This window comes from Neophocaena asiaeorientalis, unplaced genomic scaffold (assembly GCF_003031525.2).
Source record: "Neophocaena asiaeorientalis asiaeorientalis breed wild unplaced genomic scaffold, Neophocaena_asiaeorientalis_V1.1 scaffold99, whole genome shotgun sequence".
NCBI lineage: Eukaryota > Metazoa > Chordata > Mammalia > Artiodactyla > Phocoenidae > Neophocaena > Neophocaena asiaeorientalis.
Window position 1 is genome coordinate 707,734 of NW_020173022.1, and position 25,096 is coordinate 732,829.

The window sequence follows — 25,096 nt, forward strand, 5'->3', positions numbered from 1 at the left end:
GCACAAAGACAGACATATGTATCGATGGAAGAGAATAAAGAGCCCAGAAATAAACCCACACACCTAAGGTCAATTAATCTTCAACTAAGGAGGCAAGAATATATGATGGGAAACAGTCTCTTCAGCAAGTGGTGTTGGGAAAGTTGGACAGCTGCATGAAAATCAATGAAAGAACACACCACACACAAAAATAAACTCAAAATGGCTTAAACACTTAAATATGACATGACACCATAAAACTCCTAGAACATAGGCAAAACATTCTGACATAAATCGTACCAATGTTTTCTTAAGTCAGTCTCCCAAGGCAATAGAAATAAAAGCAAAAGGAAACAAATGGAACCTAATGAAACTTACAAGCCTTTGCACAGCTAAGGAAACCATAAACAAAACGAAAGGACAACCTATAGAATGGGAGAAAACATTTGCAAACTATGCAACTGACAAGAGCTTAATTTCCAAAATATAAAAAGAGCTCATAAAACTCAACAGCAACAAAAAACAACCCATTTGAAAAATGGGCAGAAGACCTAAATAGACATTTCTACAAAGAAGATGTACAGATGGCCAATAAGTACCTGAAAAGATGCTCAATATTGCTAATTATTAGAGAAATACAAATCAAAACTACAATGAGATACCATCTCACACCAGTCAGAATGGCCATCATTAAAAAGTCTACAAATAACAAATGCTGGAGAGGGTGTGGAGAAAAGGGAACCCTCCTACACTGTTGGTGGGAATGTAAATTGGTGCAGCCACTATGGAGAAGAGTATGGAGGTTCCTCAAAAAACTAGAGTTGCCATATTATCCAGCAGTCCCACTCCTGGACACATATTCGGACAAAACTATAATTCAAAAAGATACATGCACCCCTATGTTCATAGCAGCAGTGTTCACAATAGCCAAGACACGGAACAACCTAAATGTCCATCGAGAGATGAATGGACAAAGAAGATGTGGTACAAATATACAATGGAATACTAATAAGTAATAAAACAATGCCATTTGCATCAACATGGATGGACCTAGATAGACATTATCATACTAATTGAAGTATGTCAGAAAGAGAAAGACAAATACCATATGGTATCACTTATATGTGGAATTTAAAATATGACACAAATGAACTTATCTATGAAACAGAAACAGACTCACATATATAGAGAAGAGACATTGTAGCTGCCTGTGGGAGTGTATGTCCTGTGAACCGTGTCATGTGTGATGTGGCAGAAAAAGAAAAGAGATACTTCCCCCAGCCCACAAGGGCAGCAGTAATGAAATCAAGTTCTCTTGGTTCCTCCCAAATTAGAATTAAGTATTGGGGGGTTTCCTCCTTCTGCTGGGACTCTGACTTCCAAGCTGCACAAGGAACACACCAACCAAACACATACGTATATCTGAGGGTGACTACAGCCCCAAGGGAGCTGGCTTAGTGTTTAAAAGGGAACTTTGGGTACTCTTTTGCCCCTTACAGCCACAGGCCCCCTTCTGACTTCTCTAGGTGATTACATTGCTAACCAGATTTCAGAACAAATGGTAGGGCAACAGCCTTGGCTACCAGGGGAGAGGGAGGATATCAGTTATAGGGGGAATTGACATCAGGTTTGCTCATTGGTTAAGAGGGAGACCAGCAGAGGAGGAGGTCCCTCCTAGCCCTCAGGTTAAGGCTGTCCTGGGCAGGTGTTTCCCTTTGATAAACTAGCAGGGTGGAGCTGTTCTGGCCTAAGGATTAGAACAATCAGGAGCTCGGGGCAGGGGTTGGAGGGCAAGCACGTGGGCAGTTACTGTTTAGTTTCCATGATTAAGAGGGAGTCAGGTGAGTTAGGGCATAGGTCAGGCAGGGACTGGTTGAACAGGAGATGTACAGAGAGCAAGAGAGCAGCCATCTTGAGTGGCCTGATCATACACTCCACCCCTACATACACTGCGTGACCCTCACAATCTCGGCCCTCCCCTCTTCTGTGATATCCCTGGGGTCAGGTATGCAGAGGTGCCCTGCAACTAGATGCCACAAATACAATACAGACAACAGCAGCTAAAGCAGATTAAGAGTAAGACACCTAGTATGCTAAAGACAGTAACTGTCTAGGATGTGCACAAAGTATGGAGCCAGGAGATTATCCGGTCAATGAAGAGGAAGTCAAGGGCAGCAGCATCTTGTCCAGGCATAAGGAAAGATCACCTCTGGCTTCCACAAACCCAGAGCCATGGGGTGGGGGGCAAGATCCCAGCTTTAAAGGAAACATTCTGGTGGCCCAGCCAAGTGTCAGCAGTCACAGTACAGGTCTGCCACCCCATGTTGTGTTGGGTGCCATTAGGGACGGACCCATTAGGTCTTTCCAAACAAAAAGCAGTTAATCCCACTAGTTGGACCTGTGCGGCCAGGAGCCAGCCTATTCTGCTACACACAACATAGCCCGGGGGGCATTCATAGGCCATAATCCTGGCAAAGTGTAAAATGTGTTTTACAGTAACGTTTACCAATGAGAGTCCTTCTGACCTATTGGCGTGCAGGACAGGAAGAGGGTGAGAGTCTTTTCCCCACATTGCCAGCTGTCCCCACATGGTTGCATTAGCCAGGTCAATTTTCCGTGAAAGTCCAGAGGAGGACACCAACAGCATCTCGCTGTAGACCAGGCAATTAGACTCATTTTGCAGTGAGACCATTGTTGCTGCCCAGTTCCTCTGCTCAGGCTAAGGATGAAATGTAAGGCATCTAACAGGCACAACACAGGGGAGAGATCATGACCATCAAGCAAAATACAAGCAGTAACCACAATGAGAGATGATTCCACTCCTGCCTGTGTTTTTTTGTCCTGGTCTGTAATACAGTTCAAATACCTCAAGTTTTCAGGAATACAGGAATGTGTCTAAAATCACATCTATGTGGCCATCCTGCTCTATTCTGGATGCCTGAGCCATAGTTAATTTTGATTTTTTTTTTTTGTGCAGTGGCTTTGAGATATACTTATTAAAAAGGAAGGGAGGAAGGAAACAAGGAAAGAAAGAAAGAAAGGAAGGAAGGAAGGAAGAACGAACGAACGAAAGAGAAAAAAAAAGGAAGGAAAGAAAAAAAAGGAGGGAGGAAAAATCAGGAAACTTGGATACAATCTGAACTTTAAAAATACAATTTTGGGGCTTCCCTGGTGGTGCAGTGGTTGAGAGTCCGCCTGCCGATGCAGGGGACACGGGTTCGCGCACCAGTCGGGGAGGATCCCAAAGGCCCGCGTACCGCAAAAAAAAAAATTAGTAGAATGGGTCTTAACAGGCCTGGTCCAGATTTTTGTGTCAGTTGCCTACCACTGTTGTCATCTTTTTCTTGGTGTGGATTTCATCTGGGGTTAGCAGTCTTCTCTGTAGACCAGTCCAATGTAGAGGCCCTTCTTAAGTGGGAAGTATGATTACAAGAGTTAATTTCCTTCAGTTCTATTGTGTCCTTAAGGATATCTGATAAGTGTCCTTTTGAGAAAGACTCTGTTAATCTTTTTTTTTTAATTTTATAAATTTATTTATTTATTCATGACTGCATTGGGTCTTCATTGCTGCACGCAGGCTTTCTCTAGTTGCGGCGAGCAGGGGCTACTCTTTGTTGCAGTGCGCAGGCTTCTCATTGTGGTGCCTTCTCTTGTTGCGGAGCACGGGCTCTAGGCACACAGGCTTCAGTAGTTGTGGCACGCAGGCTCAGTAGTTGTGGCTTGTGAGCTCTAGAGCACAGGCTCAGTAGCTGTGGCGCATGGGCTTAGTTGCTCCGCAGCATGTGGGATCTTCCCGGACCAGGGCTCGAACCCATGTCCCCTGCATTGGCAGACGAATTCTTAACCACTGTGCCACCAGGGAAGTCCCCTGTTTTATCATTTGCACACATAGGAAATATTCCCCCACTCTAGTTTGTAAGGTGAGTGAGACCTGCTATCACATCCATTGTAAGTATCAATATATATTCTGGGATTGGAACTATGAACACTTCATATTTGGTGGGGGGGGTAACTGCCCAGTTTGTAACATCAGTGACATCTTTTTGCTCTTACCATTCCACCGCCATACCCAGGGCTCTCTGTCATACAGAGAGTGGGCCACAGGGCCAGCTGACATTTCCTTATATTAATGTCCATTCAGCCCTGGTGTCCACCAGGGCTAAGATAGTTTGTCTGTTCTTTAGGGACCAATAAATGGTTAATTCTACATGAGGCCTCCAGTTCCCTGAAACCTGCATTACTGTGGCCCAGGATCTTTCCCTGAAACCTACATTACTGTGACCTGGGACCTTCTGGGACCTTGGCTATACCCCCAATCTAGTGGCCTTGGGGGCTGACACATTCCTTCCACCTCCAATGGTAGGGCCTCTTCCTCTGGAGGAGTGGAAGGAGTGTCTTGGATCTCTCTTATTCGGTAAACTCTTGTTCAGACTTCAGCTTCTGCCATAGCTCCACTAACATAGCATTGGGCTGCTTATCTATCTTGGTTATAGGGTTCCCCACCGCCACTAGGTCCTGCCCCATCCGTTTTCTAGTTACTCGGGTGAGTCCCCGGAAGGAACAAGGAGGAGCCTTACTTCCTTCTCCCATGTCTTTGGGATTAGTGGTTCTGATCCCCTGGTGCCGTATCTTTTCCATTTCTCCCAACTCTGCTATTGTTTGCACCTCCCAAGCAAGTGGGTGCCCTACAAAGGGACTCAGGATGCAAACTAGAGCCCCATACCATTGCCCAGGAGCAGACTGGAGGGCTGTGTTCTTCATGCCTGCTGTAAATAACTCATTGTCTGGGCCCCGATAGTGCTGGGCATATATAGTGGGTTTCATGCCTAGTTTTCTTAATACATCTTGTAGTTTTTCCATGGTTTGCCAATGGAGAGGAGGAGTAGGTACATCCCCTTCACTGGGCCAGGTGGCGCAGCAGGCGGCCATTATCCAAGAGAGCAAGGAAATCACTTTGCGCTCATCGATGGCCCCATATAAATGCTCCCAGAGGGCTGGGTGCCTAGTCACAGAGGCCGTCTTTGACCAGTCCAGTTAACATCATGCCTTCCCCACCAACATCCCAGATATGCAGCAACCAAGCCACGACTGATTCCCTCCCCTTTTGTCACCCAGTTCAACTAGTTCAGTCTGGGTGCAGTGTCTGAGGGTGGCCAGTTAGCCCCACTCTGGGGGAGGGAGTAGATCGTCATCTACACTCTGTGCTCTAAGCTGATACTTTTATTTGGTGGTCATCACAGGGCCAGCCACTGGCCTTACTGAGACAGGGAGTCCTATGACCTCATCCCAATCTTCCTCATCAGTGCGCTCTTGTAGGGTCCCATACTTTGGGGTCCCAATTTGGACAGACCATGACCATCTGGACTCTCTGTCAGGGAAGCTGCCTCCCCTTTAGCTGGGCCACGCAGCAGGCTAATGTCTCTAATGTCCCATTTTGTTCCCTCAATCTAGCCACTAATGTGTCTGTAGTTTCAGTTTGGGCCAGCTTAGTGTTTTCTCTCGTTTTTATTTATTTATTTAATTTATTTATTTTTGGCTGCGTTGGATCTTCGTTGCTGTGCGCGGGCTTTCTCTAGTTGCGGTGAGCGGGGGCTACTCTTCGTTGCAGTGCACGGGCTTCTCATTGCGGTGGCTTCTCGTTGCAGAGCACGGGCTCTAGGTGCCCCGGCTTCAGTAGTTGTGGCTCGTGGGCTCTAGAGCACAGGCTCAGTAGTTGTGGCACACGGGCTTAGCTGCTCCAAGGCATGTGGGATCTCCCCGGACCAGGGCTCAAAACCGTGTCCCCTGCATTGGCAGACGGATTCTTAACCACTGCACCACCAGGGAAGTCCTTCTCTCAAGTTTTTTGTTTTTTTTTTGCGGTACGCGGGCATCTCACTGTCGTGGCCTCTCCCGTTGCGGAGCACAGGCTCCGGATGCGCAGGCTCAGCGGCCATGACTCACGGGCCCAGCCGCTCCGCGGCACGTGGTATCCTCCCGGACCGGGGCACGAACCCGGGTCCCCTGCATCGGCAGGCGGACTCTCAACCACTGCGCCACCAGGGAAGCCCCTCACAAGTTTTAATTCCTCCTCTAGACGCCTAACCTCAGCCTTGGCTGACAGTTCACCATCCATGGCCTTTCTTAACGCAGCAAGCAACGGCCAGCCCACAGCTGCAGCCACTACCTTATTGTCTAACTTCTTTTCTCCCACTGTAATGGAGGCCAATAGCTCTGCAATACCCTTAGGGGTATCTATGGGTTCTCCGTACTCTCTTGGCGGTCCCCATTTATCAAGAACAGCCGCCAGAGGGTCCCACATGCTAGCGCACAGCCACCCTGGGATTTTCCTGGTAACTTTCCATTCCCCATTCTTATTTCCCGACATCTCAGCACTCACGGGAGTTTCCCCGGCCTCCTGGCTGTCTAGACAATTGCTGGGTGCACCTCACAGGCCTGCAAAGCTTGTAGCTGCCCAGCCACAAGACCAAAGAAAGAGCCTGGAGGCACCGACAGAGACGTCAGTGATTTATGGGAGCGGGGAGCTTACACGTCCGAAGCAAGGTCCTGGAGCAGTTCTGCACCGTGGGAGGCTGATAGCAGGCAGGATGAGGCAGCAGTCTTCTACCAGGGGGAGGGGGAAGCTACCAGTTATAGGGGGAATTGACATCAGGTTGGTTCATTGGTTACCAGGGAAAACAGGGAGGAGCAAGTCCCTCATAGCCTCCTGGGGCAGATGTTTCCCTTAGATAAATTATCTGGATGGAGCCCTTCTGGCCTAATTAGAACAATCACAAGCTGGGGGTGGGGGAGAGGAAGAGTAGGTGGGGGCCAAGCACATGGGCAGTTACCAATTAGGCTCTATGATTAAGAGGTAAGGTCAGTCTCGTACAGAGTCAGGGACTGGGAGTAGGGGAAGCGCAGAGGGCGAGAGAACAGCAATCCTGAGTGGCCTGATCATACAGCAGGTTCCCCCATACACGTTTTTCCTGTATATTCAAGATCTTTTATTAAGAAGAATTTCAGATGTTGCAGGAAAGAAAGTGGGGCACAAGAGGATGGTCACATCCCAGGTCTCAGGCTGGTCCCTGGGACAGCCACCAAGTGTGGGTTCTTGACATGGTGCAGGAAAGAGTTCAAGAGCGAGACATAGTAAAGTGAAAGGTGGTTTATTCAGGGAGATACTCCATAGACAGTGTGTGGGCCATCTCAGAAGGCGAGAGGCACCAGGGTACAGGGTTGTCAGTTTTTATAGGGTTGGATAATTTCATAGGCTAATGAGTGGGAGGAGTATTCCAACTATTTGGGGGAAGGGGCGGGGATTTCCAGGAATTTGACAACTCCCCACTTTTTGGCCTTTTATGGTCAGCCTTGGAACTGTCATGGCGCCTATGGGTGGGTCATTTATCATATGCTGATGTATTACAATGAGTGTACGCTGAGGCTCAAGGTCTCGTGGAAGTCAGTTATCTGCCATTTTGGACCTAGTTGGTTCTATGGTTCTAACCAGTTTATGTCATGTCCTCAATGGCCGTCATTCTTTTAAAGGTTGTGCCCTGCTCCCTTCCTGTCCCATAAACATGCACAAAAGAAGAAAGAATAGTAAAATCAACCTCCATATCCCCATCCTTAGTAATTACTTCATCCATGCCTTTTATCTTTTTCCTTTTTCTGAATTATTTTAAAACAAATCTCCAAATCGTATCAGTTCACCGCTACATCCTTTGGCATGCATCTTTAAAAACTATGGACATTTTCTTACATAACCATAACGTCCTGTCACATTTGATGGAAACATTTTTTAAAAACACGTTTAAATGAACAATTCCTTGATTTCGTCTAATACCCCGTTCATACTTAAATTTCCCCTTGTCTCAAAAATGGCCCTTTTCCAAATGGTTTCTTCTAATCAGGATAGAGATATGGTTCCACTAAAGATGTCTTGCCTGTTTTAAAAAGAAAAATGGGTCAGTAGTGCTCTTCTGTTTGCTTTCACCCCTTGACATTGTGTCTGAGAAGCCTCCGTGTGAGTAAGGAAAGAACTAGGCCATTATTATTAACACCTGCAGGGCCTTCTCTTATATAGATGTGTAAACAGATAGGTTAGGGGGTCCCCAGAGAAAGAGAACCAGGAATGGCTTTCTTGCCATAAGAGAAGCCTCTTTGGCCTAAGCCATTTTGTGATCTAAGCCTGGCCACAGTGCTTGCCCTTGAACAGGTCTCAGTAATTAATGATCTTTAGGGAACAGAGGAATGCAGGAACAGAGAAAAGGCAGTCAAACACCAGTGCAGTGATAAAGCAGAGTCCTAGTTCCTCTTAGTTCCTTCCCCTACTTAATAATATATCTTTGAGTTCTGCAGGAACTAAGGCCCCCACCCAGGTGGAGGGTGGGGTGATGTTGACCTGTCTGACTTCAATCAGCTAAAGCTTGGACTCTGTCGACCTCTGCCCCAATTCTATGCTGAATTCTCCTCTGCTCAAGACCCTTTATAAATATGCATTTATCCTTAGCTTAAAACTTCTCCAATTCTGCTGTTCGGGGAGATACAGCTTTGAGAAGAATCCCCGGTATTCTCCTTACTTGCCACAAGTAATAATAAATCCTTTCTCCTCCTGATCTTTTACCTGGTTGTATCTGTTGGCTCTATACCCACAAAGAGGTGAACCCAGTTTTTTGTGTAACAGATGTGTCATCAAGTTGTAAACCGTTTCTGGATATTTAGGTTGTTTCCAGTTGTCTTGTGTTGGGAATTCCCTGGCGGTCCAGTGGTTAAGACTCCACGCTTTCACTGCAGGGAACATGGGTTTAATCCCCGGTTGGGGAACTAAGATCCCGCATGCTGCGCAGCCAAAAAAAAAAAAATAAGTCCTACAACCAGGTGTTTTGTTTTGTCTATCACAAGTGGTACTGTAGTTGTTGTTTGTCCATATGAACTATTAAAGAAAAAAAAGCCAAATTCAAATCTCTTGAAGCGGGCTTCCCTGGTGGCGCAGTGGTTGAGAGTCCGCCTGCCGATGCAGGGGACACGGGTTCGTGCCCCGGTCCGGGAAGATCCCACATGCTGCGGAGCGGCTGGGCCCGTGAGCCATGGCCGCTGAGCCTGCACGTCCGGAGCCTGTGCTCCGCAACGGGAGAGGCCACAACAGTGAGGCCCGCACGTACCGGGAAAAAAAAAAAAAAAATCTCTTGCAGCCACGGAAAAGCAGCTCAAGATGAAAGACAAGTCCTCCTGGGCCTGGAAATGGGACCTAAGTCTGAAGGTGATGATGGCGGCAATCAAGCTCCCCTCCCCTCCTCACATCCTGACGAAAGGCTGCTCTCAAGTCCGACTGAGTCAGGTTGTAAGAAAAACAACTGGGGCGGAAGGCAGGAGGGAGCTCTAGAACCTCCAGGAGACCCGGCTGTGTTTACAAGAAGGAAGCACAAATCTTTCAAGCTCCGAGAGCCCCAGGGGAACAGCTGCTTCCAGCGTCTGTTTCCTCCTGCAAACAGGATGTTAAACTATTGTCCCTTCTTGGCTCAGGGTTTGCGTTTAATTGTCCATCCTTTCCTTCACTGTGGGCTTTATGGATCTGACCTTTCTTATTCCAGAATGTAAGGAAGGTCTGGGATTTTTTTTTTTTCTTTAATCTCCCAACACCTGGGAAGAGGAAGTTTGACAGGTTTAGTATTCTCACATTTGCTTCCGAACCCTGCCATCGAGTGCTGTGTGGCTAACACATTTGTGGTCACTTTGTCCTTTGGGGCATTAAGTAATTTCAGGCATGTGTACCTAATCACTGCTCTGCTGTGGGCACGGGGGACATGGCAAGGCTAAGGGCGGCTTGCTTAAGGTCTGAGGTTTCTCTTCCCCCAATAAGGACACCCTGGGGACTGAGTTTTGAATCTAGATTCAATCTAGGTTCTTTCTCTTGCTTTGAATAGAATTGGGTGTGTGGCGGGGGGTGGGGGTTGTTGTTTTGTTTTGTTTTCTTAAATTACAGAGTCTCTTTCAACTAGACAAAAGAAACATAAAATCTAAACTTATTTTATAGGGAATCTCTTAGAATGTACAATGGACCCAGAGGAATATGGATCATTTTGCAAAACCCAGTCATTGATCTTGCTGGCCCAGCAGAACCCTAGGGGCTTTGTTTATAACATGGCTGCGTGTTCCTACAAGCCATTCCTGAAGGAAGTGGGTCTGGCAGAGGGGGAAATGGCTCTGAAAAGCGTATTCAAGGATCTTGGTCCCAAAGAATGTAAAACTTCTGTGGACCACAGGGGCGCTGGCAGCCAGCAAGTGCCACGCTGCTCTGTGTCCTTTAGCTGAGGCAGCTAAACCGAGCTCCCGAGTTAAAGGATAAGAACCAGCACCGTATCATGGGGAAGGAGTACAGAGTGCAGAGGGCACGGGGTGAATCCTCTGACACAGGACACCTCAAGACACGCCAGGCTCAGACAGGAGGCTAAGCTCATGACTGAATGTTGGCTAATTGAGGTTGAGCAAGAGAGAAAAAAGCCCAAGGGAGAAAAGTGAAATAAACTGAGGAGGAGAGCTAGCACTAGGATGGAAATAACTGGCCTCCTTCCATGACCTCTCTCAAAAATACCATAAGAGAAAGTGAAAGATTTGGGTTCATTATAAATTTTCTGTCTATTTCAATTAATTTCAAGCTTTTAGATTATGACTCTTCCAGAGCCGCCCTTCAGGCCTCTTCCTCCCTGGGAGCTGGCATGCATTAAAGTCATTGCAAAATGCAATCCCTTCCTGTGGAGGCAAAGGCCTGGTAAAGCAACCTCACCGCTGTATGACCTGGGCATTAGACTAACATCTGATCCGTTATTAAGCAGTAGTTTGGCATCCTGGAATCACATTAACTGGAGAAATACATATCGATAAGAGGTTTAGCCTAACTGGCCTGATACATTTCCTCCTATGCATTAATAATTCCCCTCTGATCCAAGCTGGTATTATTCTCTGACCAGCCCCTAGATAGTTAAGAAACATATCTATGGAAAAATTTCAAAGAGCCCAGATTCTTGCATCTTCCCATACATAAAAAAGCACTAAAATCATTAATTTGAGATGTCTGTTCTTTGTGATTAGCAGTAATCTTTCTATGTTCAACTACACGTTTTGGTTTTTTTTCCAGCAAAAAAAAAATCATATATATCCTGGCTCCTCCCCTACTTCTATGGGACAGTTTCTCAGACATCTGAGAGGCTGTCTCCTGCGATATCGTCCTCAGTAAGACACTGAATAAACTCAGCTCACAGCTCTTAGGTTATCCATGTTTTTTTTAAAAACAGACATCTGTAACCGCTGTGCGGACCATTTCTTATTCATCATTGTAACCCGAGTACAGAGTCTGGCTAGCAGAGTTGATGATAAGTAATTTTTGTTGATTTCCCTGAAAGTCCATATAGTATACTTATTCAATAAATACTAGGTTCCTACTTCTAAGAGTGCTTGTAAGAATTAACTTAAGATGATCAAATGAAAATGTGGTTAAATCACTAATTCACATTTCCTAAGCACTGACTATATATCCAGGCACTGAGCATAGTGCTTGGAGATAGGGAATGAGGACAGAGCCTCTGCCCTCTAGGAACTCATAGACTTGGGGAAGAGAGTTCACAGGCTAATGAGAAGGAAGGAAGGAAAGAAAGGGGAAAAAAAGGGGAAAGAAAGAAAGAAAGCAGGAAGGAAGGAAGGAAAGAGGGAGAGAGAAAGAAAGAGGGAGAGAGAAAGAGAGTGAAGAAGAGAGAGAGAAAGGGAGGAAGGAGGAAAGAAAAGATAGGGCTTCACTTCTCCGTTACTCTCTGTTCCTGAAATCTTCATCAATTATCTGCCTTCTCCTAAAAAGAATTCTAGCCAGAATCTACCTTCTCAAGTGATGTTCCTGAGAACCTTATGCTGGAAGCTCCCTGTAGATAATGAGGGGCGCTACCGTGGGAGCTGACATGGTTCTAACTGTTCAGGGCTGAGGCTGTGTAGCTGAAGACAAAAGCTTGGAGCTTGACCAGAAACTGTTCCTTGGGCCGTGGCCAGAGCGAAGAGCTGGTGCTGCCATCTGCTGGCCACGGAGAAAGTAGACCCACACCCCGCCTGTTGGTAGGAGGAGGGAATGGCTGCCTGATGGGGAGGGATGGGAACCTGTCACGACCTGTTTAGTTTAGAGGTGAGGAAACTGACGCAAAGGTCACATAACTGGTTTGTGGTGTGGCTGGGGCCAGAAGGCAAGTTCAGGATTCCTGTAAAGCCTGATGCCTGCTCCTCCGGGTTCAGACACGTGGAATGTAAAATCTCTAAACTGCAGTTTGGCCGTTTCCTACTTCTTCCTCTGTTTTCACTTTCTTGGATCAGTCCTTAGGGAATTACCTCATTGTACTTCTAGTAACGGGCTGCCCTCCCTCTGTCGACCTCCTCCAGTCTTTGCTTTGGCTTGGTCAGAGGCCAATAAAATAAAGTGAAAGAAGTTGGAGGATGAAGGATTGTGGGCACAGCCCAGCCCCCAGCTTCTCCCTGGAGGACTTCATCTGGGAGGTGCTGGTAATGTAAATGAAAGGTTCTGCCCCAGGAGGGGGCGTGTAGGGGGGGTTGGAAGGACGGCACTTCACTTCCAGGACAGCACAGCCTCTGCAGAACAGACCCCCAGGTGCTTGGCCGAGGACATCTCCTATAAGCTCCACGTCAAACACCTCTCTGCTATAGGCCAAGCGTTGCTCTCACTTTTCTCCTCATGTGCACCCACTCTCCCTTACACACTCACCTATCTTCACCCACACTTGCCCTCCACCCTCTCCTGGAAGGCACAGGGTAATCAAAATGACTTCCTGTCAGAGGCAGTTCAGCTAAGTCTTCAGGGATGTCTGGGTTTTGTGTGTGCTACTCTCTCCACCATGCTGTTTGCTGTGTACACACCTCTAGTATAATGACAGTGAAATACGGGCTAAGTGAGGTTGACTTGTGTGTCTGTTTCCTCTACAGGACCTATGAGTTTACCAAGGTCAAGGATTGTGTCTTTTATGTCTTTGCGTCTTAATCTCTGGTACTTAATGCCTGATGCATGGTGATCAGTTAAAAAAAATGTTAGTTGGATGAGTAAATAAGTGAATGATTAAGATGAACGTTATATAAAATAATGAAGGCAATTAGAAAGCAAGGAATTTTTATGTAGCACATGGGACAAGTGTGCAACTTTCAGGATGACAGCTTTGAAGGGGACAATATTTATGCAAAGTTCAGTATTTGATGCATTTGTTTAAAATCAGTCATCTGTCTAATACTAACTTTCTGCTTGTATGTCGCAGTGTAATTTTTCAATTCCTTTTTACAACTTTATTATCTTACTTGATACCCACACCCAGCGCTGAAATAGGGTGGTTAGGTGATGAGCCCCCAGGAATATGCTTGTGGCAGAGCTCATGTTAGAACCTCATGCTCTGATCTCCTAGCCAGCTGTCCTTACCACCATGTCAGGGTCCAGGCCCCCTGTGACTAGCCTCCTGGTATCAACTGGGATTATCCAACCTCCTTAGTAGAACTCAGTTATATTACCAGTGGGAAAAACACAGCTTTGCCTTTTGCAGAAGGACAATGAAATACAGACCTATGAAAGAACGCACCCACATGGGGCACTGTGGAAATCACTAGGAGAATTTGAGGTGTACGTTAAAGTCGGACACGTCGATGTCCATCAGAAGAACCTCTTTCCAGGATCAAAAGGTGACTAGAGTCAACAAAATAGAAATCCTGGGGCACCTGCTTGAGGAGGCCACCTGGGTCTGTGAAATGAGTGAACAGGAGGGAGCTGCAGCAACGCAGAGAGGGGCTGAATCTACACGTGTTCCACATGAACCATCAGAGGCACAAAGTGCCTATGAGAAATGCTCTGTCTGCCAACAAAGAGAGACAGTGACCACAGATGGCTCTAGGGCAGCTTCTCCAACATCTGGGAAATTAAGCTGAATGCTATGACTTTGCTAAATATAGAAATATATCAACTCTAAGAATGTAAAAGATACATCAAAATTGCTAACCTTTCCATTTAAAAATTTATTTCCAGGAGTTCCCTGGTGGCCTAGTGGTTAGGATCCTGGGCTTTCACGGCGGTGGCCTGGGTTCAATCCCTGGCCGGGGAACTGAGATCCCACAAGCCGCGCAGCCAAAAAAAAAAAAAAGTATTTCCACAGATATTTGATCCATGTGGTTAGAGGGGCTTTGGAGGCTGCAGTCACGCACAACAAAGAGGTGTCTTATCAAATCTTGCCCTTACAGACCGTGAGGAGAATTTGCTATTTGTAATCCTGGGCTATATACAAAAGATTATACAACTGGACATTTAAAAATAACCATTTTCAGTTTAATAGATGAACTAGAAGTGTATCTGTTGCAACATGTACCATTTTGATATTAAAATTTTTTGATCTGATACAATTTTGCATGGGCTGAAAATAAACAGATCAAGCTAAAACAACATGAAAGGCAAAGGGAATTTGGTTAAAGCTGGGAGAGAGGAAAGCATGACAGTACCGACCCTTTCTAACCCTCCAGACAGAGGAGAAACCCACAGGTCTGGTTCTGTGTCTGGAACAGAAGGGAATATGCAGGAACCTGGATGGTGCTGCCTATAAAGAAAGGTTAATAATGGATAATCACAAGAGAAAGAGTCTTACTAAAATCTTTGTTCTCTTCATGAAATGTTAGAAAGGATTGTCCAGGATATTAACTCTCATCAGGAATTTGTTTTTTTGAATATCCTGCATGTTTACCTTGCCTGATACAACTTTCTCCCATGGTGGGAGACTCAAGAGTGTCTGAAGCCACTGGTCTTCTGTTAACTCAGAGCTTGAGTACCACCATTCCTAAGGGGAGACAAAGAGAACACAGAATTCATCAGTGCTCCTCAGCTTGTGTGGTCAAGAGTGGGGTAATCCCAAAATGGTCAAATGTTCCTGAGCTTTTAAAACCAGGCGAACCCACAGGCAAACAATGAATTTTGCCCCCCAAACTAGGATACTAACACATGACTCTTTAAATAAACATGTAGAAGCGTATATCCATTCACTTATTCAACAAATACCGAGTATAAGGCACTATGCTAGGGACCCAGTGGTTTTTGCATTCTAAGAGTTCACATTCTTGAAGGGAGGCAAGACATGGAACACAAAGTGGAATGTGGTAAGACCTACGAGAAGGTGGAGATCTTGCTAAAGGGGATTTGCAGGAGGGGAAGATCCCATGAGAACTCAAAGGGGAGGAGGAGGTGCAAATACCTGACCTATGGACGTGTCACCCCTTTCAGTAAGCCTCTGATGGCCTTTCACACCGGGTGAAACCCAGCCGGGCAGTGGGCTTCTGGGGCTCCTTCGCATCCCCTGTGAGCATCCCCTTCCCCAGCTTGCTAGGTGATGCTACATACTTTGCTCATGTTCAGCCAGCATTTCTCCAGCACATTCCCTTGTGTTTCACAGAGCTGTAAGGCTGTGTTCAGGAAGAGGCTGCAGTTCTGGCCATCTCCCATTAGTATACAGACATAGGCCATCAGGTGGTAGAGCCTCGGGTAGAAGACAGGCCCAGTGGTATTTTGAGCCACCAGATTCTCCAAGTTCTAAAGAAAAAAAGCAACATTCAGAATCAGAAATGGGTCCTTGACTGGAAAGATTTTTCCTTCTCAGATGGTTTGGGATCATTTCAAGCAATCAAGCAAAAAAGCATATTACAGAGACATACATAGAAAGTAGTGGAGATTAGATGATAAATGTCAGGTGGAGTAGCCCCAGTGGCCTACCCAGACCAGGAATGTGATATGGGTGGGCGCAATAACCCTCTTTGGCAACCACTTTTTAAAAATGAAACTAGGTCCCCCTGAAATTCAGTTCCCCTGCTGAGTTTATGATTAACCTCTCTATCTAAAACTTTATTCTCTTTCTTGTCCTGCCTCCCTGTTCCCCCCAGGATTGAGGAGTATCAAAGAAAGGGGGTGACTGAAACTAAGCAGGACCCTGCAGGGCTCTCCCACATACAAAAGCCCTTCTGTGTCCCCTGTTTCCTGTTTGTAGAAAAGGGCTTTGGTCTTCTAGGCCTTCCCTGAGTTCCAAAGGGTAGACTCAAGCAGTTACTAATTAGGGAAGTGAGGGGATGCAGAAAAACAGTCAAGAAACAATAGTTCAGTGATAAAACAGAGTCCTAGCTCCTCCCCAAGGGATAATACATCACAAACTGATACATATCTTTGAGTTCTTCTGCAGGAACTAAGACCCCCACCCAGGTAGAGGATTGTGACTACATGCTGACTACAAGATACAGACCCGGACTGGTTGGAACCAGAAAGCTGATGATTACGATTCCTGAAACACCGCCCTATTACATCACCACCAGCCAATCAGAATAAAGTCATGTACCCTGCAGCTCTCACCCCAAAATGTTGCCTTTAAAAACCCTTCCCTGAGGGACTTCCCTGGTGGTCCAGTGGTTAAGAATCCACCTTCCAGTGCGGGGGACATGGGTTTGATCCCTGGTCAGGGAACTAAGATCCCACGTGCTGCAGGGCAACTAAGCCTGTGCACTCTAGAGCCTGTGCACCACAACTAGAGAGCCTGCGCGCTGCAACTAATGAGCCTGCGCACTCTAGAACCTGCACGCACAACGAAGATCCCACGTGCCGCAACTAAGACCTGATGCAACCAAATAAATAAATAAATATTAAAAAAATAAAAATAAAAACCCTTCCCTGAAAATCTTTGGGGAGTTTGGGTCTTTTGAACATGAGCCACCCATTCTCCTTGCTGGGCCTGACAATAAATGCTGTACTTTCCGTCACCACTACCTGGTGTCAGTAAATTGGCTTTGCTGTGTGGTGGGCAAGCAGACCCAAGTTCAGTTCAGTAACAACAACAACAAAACCACAATATTTTCTTTTGATTACCAAAGCAATACAAGTTAATTTTCAAAATTTAGAGAATTATACCTCAATTGAAAAAAAAAAATAGACATTGGAGAGGGGGGAAAAAAGGGAAAAATGAAAAAACAACTCAGAATTTAGGGGAAAAATGAGGATAGAAAAAAAAATCACTCGTAACCGTAACACCTAAAAAGAAATATTTCCACATTTGGATACATACTCTCCCGTTTTGTTATTTCTTTGCTGTGGACAGGGAATGTTGCCCACCATCGCAGTTCTACAAGAATCAAGCCATTAGCCACTGCAGCCACCCACCGATGGTGGGGCCTGAGAAAAACAGGAAGCATTTTGTGTTTTGGATACTGGCCATAGATAGTTAAGATGCATATCTAAGGAATAGTTTCAGTGAACCCAGATCCTTGCATCTTCCGTACATAGAAAAGTGCTAAAGTCATTAACTGGAGATATGTGTTCTTTGTGACTAGCAGTAATCTTCTGATGTTCTTCCCAGGAAAAAACTCCTATATATGCTGTCTCCTTCCTTACTTCTTCAGAGCAGTTACTCAACAGCTATCTGAGAGGCCATCCTCCAGGCTACAGCTATAGTCCTCAGTAAGACCCCTGAAGAAAATTTAACTTGCAACTTTTACGTTGTGTTTTTTTCTTCAGTCGACACTGCCTATCACTTACACACACACACACACACACACACACACAAACACACACTCATACCCACCACAACTGGGATCATACTGAAACAGGAGGGAAGGGGGCAGGGAACAATCTTTGAAAGAATAACATAGACCGAGGACAGGACATAAACGGATTAAAACCAAATGGGTCCAAGGTGGTGGACAAGTCGACTTTCACTAGACCTTGAGACTCAGTATACACTCACTGTAATTCAGCAAGCTAAATGACACACCCACATGTACCATAACAGTTCCAAGGATCCATAAGGATCAAAAAGTGGGCAGTGGCCCAATTCCTGGAAATCCCCACCCCTTCCCTGAAATAGCTGGAATACTCCTCCCACTCATTAGCCTATGAAATTAGCCAGCCCTATAAAAACTGACAACCCCCATACCCTGGTGCCTTTCTCACCTTCTGAAATGGCCCACACTCTGTGTAGTGTGTTTCTTCCGAGGCCTTTCTCACCTTCTGAAATGGTCCACACTCTGTCTGTGGAGTGTGTTTCTCTCTAAATAAATCCACTTCTTACCTATTACTTTGTCTCTCACTGAATTCTTTCTGCGATTAGACATCAAAAACCTGAGCTTCAGTAATCCCTGAAACCAGGTGTGTGATCTCAGTTGTAAGACTATGGGTTTTGGCGGGGTTTGAGTCCCGGCACGTGGGTTCTAGTCCCAATCTGAGGTGCATAGTTTCAAAATTAATCACCAATACAGTAACATTTTTTTCTCATTTAGCACCACGTTATGAATATTTTCCAATGACATGATTCTTTTTTTTTCTTTTCTTTTTTTAACATCTTTATTGAGGTATAATTGTTTTACATTGTTGTGTTAGTTGCTGCTGTATAACAAAGTGAATCAGCTATATGTATACATATATCCCCATATACCCTCCCTCTTGGGTCTCCCTCCCACCCTCCGTATCCCACCCCTCTAGGTGGTCACAAAGCACCGAGCTGATCTCCCTGTGCTATGCAGCTGCTTCCCACTAGCTATCTATTTTACATTTGGTAGTGTATATATGTCCATGCCACTCTCTCACTTCATCCCAGCGGACCCTTCCCCCTCCCCATGTCCTCAAGTCCATTCTCTACGTCTGTGTCTTTATTCCAGTCCTGCCCTTAGGTTCATCAGAATCATTTTCTTTTTTCGATTCCATATATATGTGTTAGCGTATGGTATTTGTTTTTCTCTTTCTGACTTACTTCACTCTGTATGACAGACTCTAGGTCGATCCACCTCATTACAAATAACTCACTTTCGTTTTTTTTTATGGCTGAGTAATATTCCATCGTGCATATGTGCCACATCTTTATCCGTTCATCTGTCGATGGACACTTAGGTTGCTTCCATGTCCTGGCTATTGTAAATAGAGCTGCAATGAACATTGTCGTACATGTCTCTTTTTGAATTATGGTTTTCTCAGGGTATATGCCCAGTAGTGGGATTGCTGGTCGTTAGTTCTATTTTTAGTTTTTTAAGAAACCTCATACTGTTCTCCATAGTGGCTGAACCAATTCACATTCCCACCAACAGTGCAACAGGGTTCCCTTTTCTCCACACCCTCTCCAGCATTTATTGTTTGTAGATTTTTTGATGATGGCCATTCTGACCAGTGTGAGGTGATACCTCACTGTAGTTTTGATTTGCGTTTCTCTAATGATTAGTGATGTTGAGCATCCTTTCATGTGTTTGTTGATAATCTGTATACCTTCTTGGAAGAAATGTCTATTTAAGTCTTCTGCCCATTTTTGGATTGGGTTGTTTGTTTATGGGGATTCCCTTGTATGTTATTTGTTGCTTTTCCCTTCCTGCTTTTAATATTTTTTCTTTGTATTTAAATTTTGATGGTTTGATTAATATGTGTCTTGGCTTGTTTCTCCTTGGATTTATCCTGTTTGGGACTCTGTGCTTCCTGGACTTGATTGACTGTTTCCTTTCCCATATTAGGTGATTTATTCTGACCAAGACACCGTCCCTTGAGCACTGGCTAAGGGAGTATTCAAATAAGCAGTTAAAATGCGATGGGGAAGTTTTCAACTATAATCTCTTCAAAGATTTTCTCAGTCCCTTTCTTTTTCTCTTCTTCTTCTGGGACCCCTATAATTCAAATGTTGGTGTGTTTAATGTTGTACCAGGGGTCTCTGAGACTGTCCTCAATTCTTTTCATTCTTTTCTCTTTACTCTGCTTGTGTTTGTTATTTCCACTATTTTATCTTCCACGTCACTTATCCATTCTTCTGCCTCAGTTATTCTGCTATTGATTCCTTCTGGAGAATTTTAAATTTCATTTATTGTGTTGCTCATCATTGTTTGTTTGCTCTTTAGTTCTTCTAGGTCCTTGTTAAACATTTCTTGTATTTTCTCCATTCTATTTCCAAGATTTTGGATCATCTTTATTATCATTACTCTGAATTCTTTTTCAGGTAGGCTGCCTATTTTCTCTTCATTTGTTTGGTCTGTTGGGTTTTTACCTTGCTCCTTCATCTGCTGTGTATTTCTCTATCTTCTCATTTTGCTTAATTTCCTGTGTTTGGGGTCTCTTTTTCACAGGCTGCAGGTTCGTAGTTCCTGTTGCTTTTGGTGTCTGCCCCCAATGGATAAATTTGGTTCAGTGGGTTGTGTAGGCTTCCTGGTGGAGGGGACTGGTGCTGTGTTCTGGTGGATGAAGCTGGATCTTGTCTTTCTGGTGGGCAGGACCATGTCTGGTGGTGTATTTTGGGGTGTCTGTGAACTTAGTATGATTTTAGGCAGCCTCTCTGCTAATGGGTGGGGTTGTGTTCCTGTCTTCCTAGTTTTTTGGCATGGGGTGTCCAGCACTGGAGCTTGATGGTCATTGAGTGGAGCTGGGTCTTAGTGTTGAGACGGAGATCACTGGGAGAGCTCTCGCCGATTGATATTACGTGGGTCCAGGAGGTCTCTGGTGGTCCAATGTCCTGAACTCGGCTCTCCCACCTCAGAGGCTCAGGCCTGACACTTGCTGGAACACCAGGACCCTGCCAGCCACACGGCGTAGACAACTGTAGTAAAAATCTGGCTGGTATCTTGGATTTTTCTTTGCTGGGCGATTTATCCTGAGCAAGACACCATCCCTTGAGCACCAGCTAAGGGAGTATTCAAATAAGCAGTTAAAATGCAGTGCAGGCAACATGGGAATGAGGATCCTCAGGGAGAACACGAAGCAGGAACTTCTTAATTTCTCCTGGAAGATGTGGAAGGGATGTGAGATCTGAAGGAAGAAGACATGGCCAGACAAACAATGTTGAAAGAAAGCAGATTTATATATATAAAGGCGCTAGACAAGGGTGGATGGTTGTTGCAAGAATTCAAAATAGTTCTGAAAGTTTGAAGAGTAGATTTGGGTAAAGGGAGTTAAAGCAAATCTGGAGATGAAGCTGAAGTGACATGCAGATGTTCTATCTTAAAGGGCTCTTTTAAACGACATGATTCTTTTACATCAGATCTCACAAATTCAAATGCTGACAGAGCTGGGCAAGAAACATAAATAAGAGGCTGAATGTAGCAAGATAAGAAGCAGAGGGGATTATGTCATACTGAAGAGGGTATGCCCTAAATGTCACCCCTCATCAATTCCAGCCAGTAGCTGCCCTTTAGGATTGGGGCCTAGAGTCATCAGATACTCCAATTTTTAAAACAAGAGTAAGAAATTCAGATTTTTTTTTAATGTGAAAGTATCCCAGGGACTTCCCTAGTGGTCCAGTGGGAAATAATCCACCTTACAATGCAGGAGATGCGGGTTTGATCCCTGGTCAGGGAACTAAGATCCCACATGCTGTGGGGCAAATAAGCCCATGCGCCACAACTACTGAGCTCACATGCCTCAACTAGAGAGCCTGCGTGCCACAAACTACAGAGCCCACGTGTTCTGGAGCCTGAGCGCCACAACTAGAGAGAGAAAAACCCTCATGCCACAACTAGAGAGAAGCCCGTATGACGCAACAAAGAGCCCATGCACCACAACGAAAAGATCCCGCATGCTGCAACTAAGACCCAACGCAGCCAAAAGTAAATAAAATATCTTTAAAAGAAAAGAAAAATAAATCCCAATGTTTAAATACACCATTTCTGACTTAACCAATATTTTTGAAAGGCATATGCTTTTTATTTTCCCCTAGTTTTTTAAATACTATAAACCTGAGATCAACATCTTTATAGATAAATTTTTGTTTGCCATCTGATTATTTCCTTAGGTTAGTTCCTAGGAGGACAATTAAATGATGTGCATATTTTAAAGATATTCATGCATTTTGCCAGAATGCTCTCTAGAAAGTTTATGAGAGTCCTTCAGAGTATGAATGTGTCTTCTCTCATGTCTTTGCTAACTTGATGGTCAACAATACAATGTCTTTTTCTTTTATTGCATTTACTTCAATTTCATAGAAATGGATTGAAACATTGAGTTTTCCTGACTAACCTGTTACATGTTTATTCTGTCTATCAATTATTTATTCACGAAATTAAACATCTGCTGTGTGTAACCAAGCAGGACCCTATGGGGCCTTCTCGGGACAGACCGCTCCCACCACGTCCTCTGCCTTCCTCCTGTTTGTAGAAAAGCTGTAGTCTCCCAGGCGCCCCCTGAGTCATAGAAGCCTGGCTCAAGAATGAATGATTGAAAGGATACAACCATGTAGTGACAAAAATGGCAGTTGGGCCAGGAGCACTAGTAACAATTTAAACAGTACATCAGCCATATGGCAGTCACAGAATCTTTAGTTCCTCCATAAAGTAACTAGATAACACTACGTGTTGCACATTTCCTGAGTTGTTTTATAGATGTTAGAAGCTAACTACTTAATGACCATGAGATACAGCCCCCAGACCTACTGGAGCCTGAGGATTGATGACGTTAACCCCTGTGACACTGCCCTGTTACCTCAACATCAATCAGTCAGAGAAATGTGTACAAGCTGATCACATACCCTGTGAGTCTTCTCCCTCACCTTGCCTTTAAAAATGCTTCCCTGAAACCTTTTGGGGAGTTTGGGTTTTTTGAGCATTAGCTGCCCCAGACTCCTTGTCTGGCACCTTACAGTAAATGCTGCACTTTCCTTCACCACACCTGGTGTCAGTAGATTAGCTTTGCTGCATGTGGGAGAACGAGCCCAAGTTTGGTTCAGTAACATGTGTAAAAGGCATTGCTCTGTGTACTGTGGGAGATACTAAGTTTGATTTTGTGTTCTTGTGTTCTTTCTACTCCCCACCTCTACCACTCCCTCTCATTCCTGGGCTTCCCAGCCCCATCCCCTTCTGGAACTCAAAGCACAAACTCCTTGAGTACAAAGACAACAGTTTACACATCTTTGTTGTAATCCCAATAGCACCTATTGTGTTTTTAACCTGTACTGTCTTTGGGATAGGTGAGTTTTATACTTTACTACTCATTAAATAAAGACGCGCTTTCTTTTAACCAGCTGCTAATTTATCTACCTGGATTTCCATATATCAGGTTGGCCAAAATTGTGGTACCCTTTATTAGCACTGAATATTTAAAAGTGATAATGACAGTCAACCCATATGTCATACGTAATGTGCCTGGTATTTGAAAGGAAAAAGAATGTTGGAATAAATTAAATCATATTTAAGATGGTAAAAATCTATTTTTTTAAAACAACATGAAGTTAAGCATGTTTTAAATCCCCCACAAGTAATTTTCTTAAGGAAAGACATTTGCTCCATCAAATTATGTGAAATAAATTACATAATACACATAATAATTACATAAGTCATATGTAATACATAATAATTACATAAAACAAAATGTTTTATATCACCAATTTCCATATACTGTGTGAGAACCAGAGAATGTTTTATGAATCAGAAATATAAATACATGTTCTATGTCAAAGAGTACATACCTCCAAGCAGTGATGACAGTGAACTTGTGTGTTTTTGGAGGCGGCGATTTAGTCAGCTGGTGTGAACAAATTGCAGGAAGAGATGCTGAGGTTGAGTGTGCTATGAGAGTGGTAGGGAGTGGGCTCCCACCTGGGCAAATTCAAGACTTTTCTATCCAGCAGCAGTGAAGAAGACCCAGCCCATAACAACGCCTCCGAAGATTAAATGAGCTACTATTCTTCACTGGTCTCAAGATGCCTTGTTTTGAAACATTTTAACATCTCTGAAATAGGGATGTGCCTTAAAATTGTCAGCATCTAGATTCTGCCAACAACCTGAAGGAACCTGCAAGCAGGTTCTTCCCCAGATGAGAAAATACCTCGGCCAACACCTTGATTTTAGCCTTGTAAGACCCTCAGCAGAGAACCCAGCCAAGCTCATCCAGACTTTTGACTGCTAAGCCCGGAGATGAGAAAAGAAGTGCTGTCATTTAAGCTGTTAAGGTTGTGTACTTGGAGACCTAGCAGTAGAAAAGGAATTCACCTGCATTCAGTTTCTAAGAGAACAAGGCAAACACTTGTTAAGACGACCCTGGAGGTTCAGCCCTTCATTCTCTTAGGGAGGTTTGCCCATGCTGGGCTGTAGACTCTGGGAGGCAGGCACCAGGTTTAATTTGCTCACTCTTGTACCCCAACACATAGTACCAGGTCCTTACTACGTATCAGCTGAATGTTTTAAATTGCTGTGTGCAAAGATTTATCTACCAAGATGTTTATCACAGCAACAGCAATAAAGTACTACAGAAAAATTCTATCTAAGAATAATTTGGCAATATCATCTAATAGTATATCTATAAGATAAAATACTAGGCTTCCTTTTAACTAGTGGTGCAGAAAGCAATTTAACGGCAGGGAATTATTCATAAATATATCTTATTTGGTAGCAAGTTTAAAAGATGGAAATGCATGCACACACATGGAAGAAAAATTGGAAAGTGATATCTTAATATGTATAAAGTGATTATCTTTGAGTAGTAAGGTTGTGGGCAATTTATATTCTAATTATGGGGAGGGAGTGGCCTTCAAAAACTTAAACTATAAAACACGTGTAACTTCTGTAATCAGAGAAAATAATTATCACAGGAGGTAGAGAAAAATCCATTTAAGGCATGACTTACCGGGGAAACCAGAGAAGAGGCCTTACCTTGAGTAGGTCAACTCCACTGTCCTGAGCATTCTCTGATTGTTCTTCAATTTGCTTTTGAAGGTAGAGAACTTGCCCTTCCATGTACCTACTGAGGCCTATGTAGTAAAGAGCTGCTGGGGTTCTTCTTGACACTAGACTTTTGGCTCTGTTGGAAAATATGTGAAAGTTGTCCCACTCCTGAAGTCTGGCATACCTGTATCACCACAGAAGAATAAGAAAAATCCCCGTCACCCTTGGAATGGGCTGGTTTCCTGAAATGGGTCTCTCTAGAGGTGTAGCTCCTAGTACGTTGGTCTCTGGAAGCCTGCCACTGGCCTATTCAGGGAAAATTATGTGATATGGAGCAAGGACAGAATAGAATTGTTTGATGATTTCAAATGAATATAATTGGGGGGAATACTTGGGCAATATTAGCTACCATTTAATTCTTTGGACTCTTTAAAGTGAGGGAATTTCCTGGAAGTCCAGTGGTTAGGACTCCTCACTT

The 25,096-nt window shown here is 44.4% G+C and overlaps 1 protein-coding gene across 1 annotated transcript in view; it reads right to left on the reverse strand.

Moving 5' to 3' along the window:
* Positions 1 to 14,648: 14,648 nt before the first annotated feature.
* Positions 14,649 to 25,096, reverse strand: part of ADCY10 (adenylate cyclase 10) — an 81,091-nt gene continuing 70,643 nt past the window's right edge. The window contains exons 30-32 of the mRNA XM_024742424.1: positions 24,607 to 24,802; positions 15,368 to 15,556; positions 14,649 to 14,810 (exon numbers count right to left, since the gene is read on the reverse strand). Of these exons, the coding sequence (XP_024598192.1) occupies positions 14,649 to 14,810; positions 15,368 to 15,556; positions 24,607 to 24,802 (547 nt within the window). The remainder of the gene's footprint in view (positions 14,811 to 15,367; positions 15,557 to 24,606; positions 24,803 to 25,096) is intronic.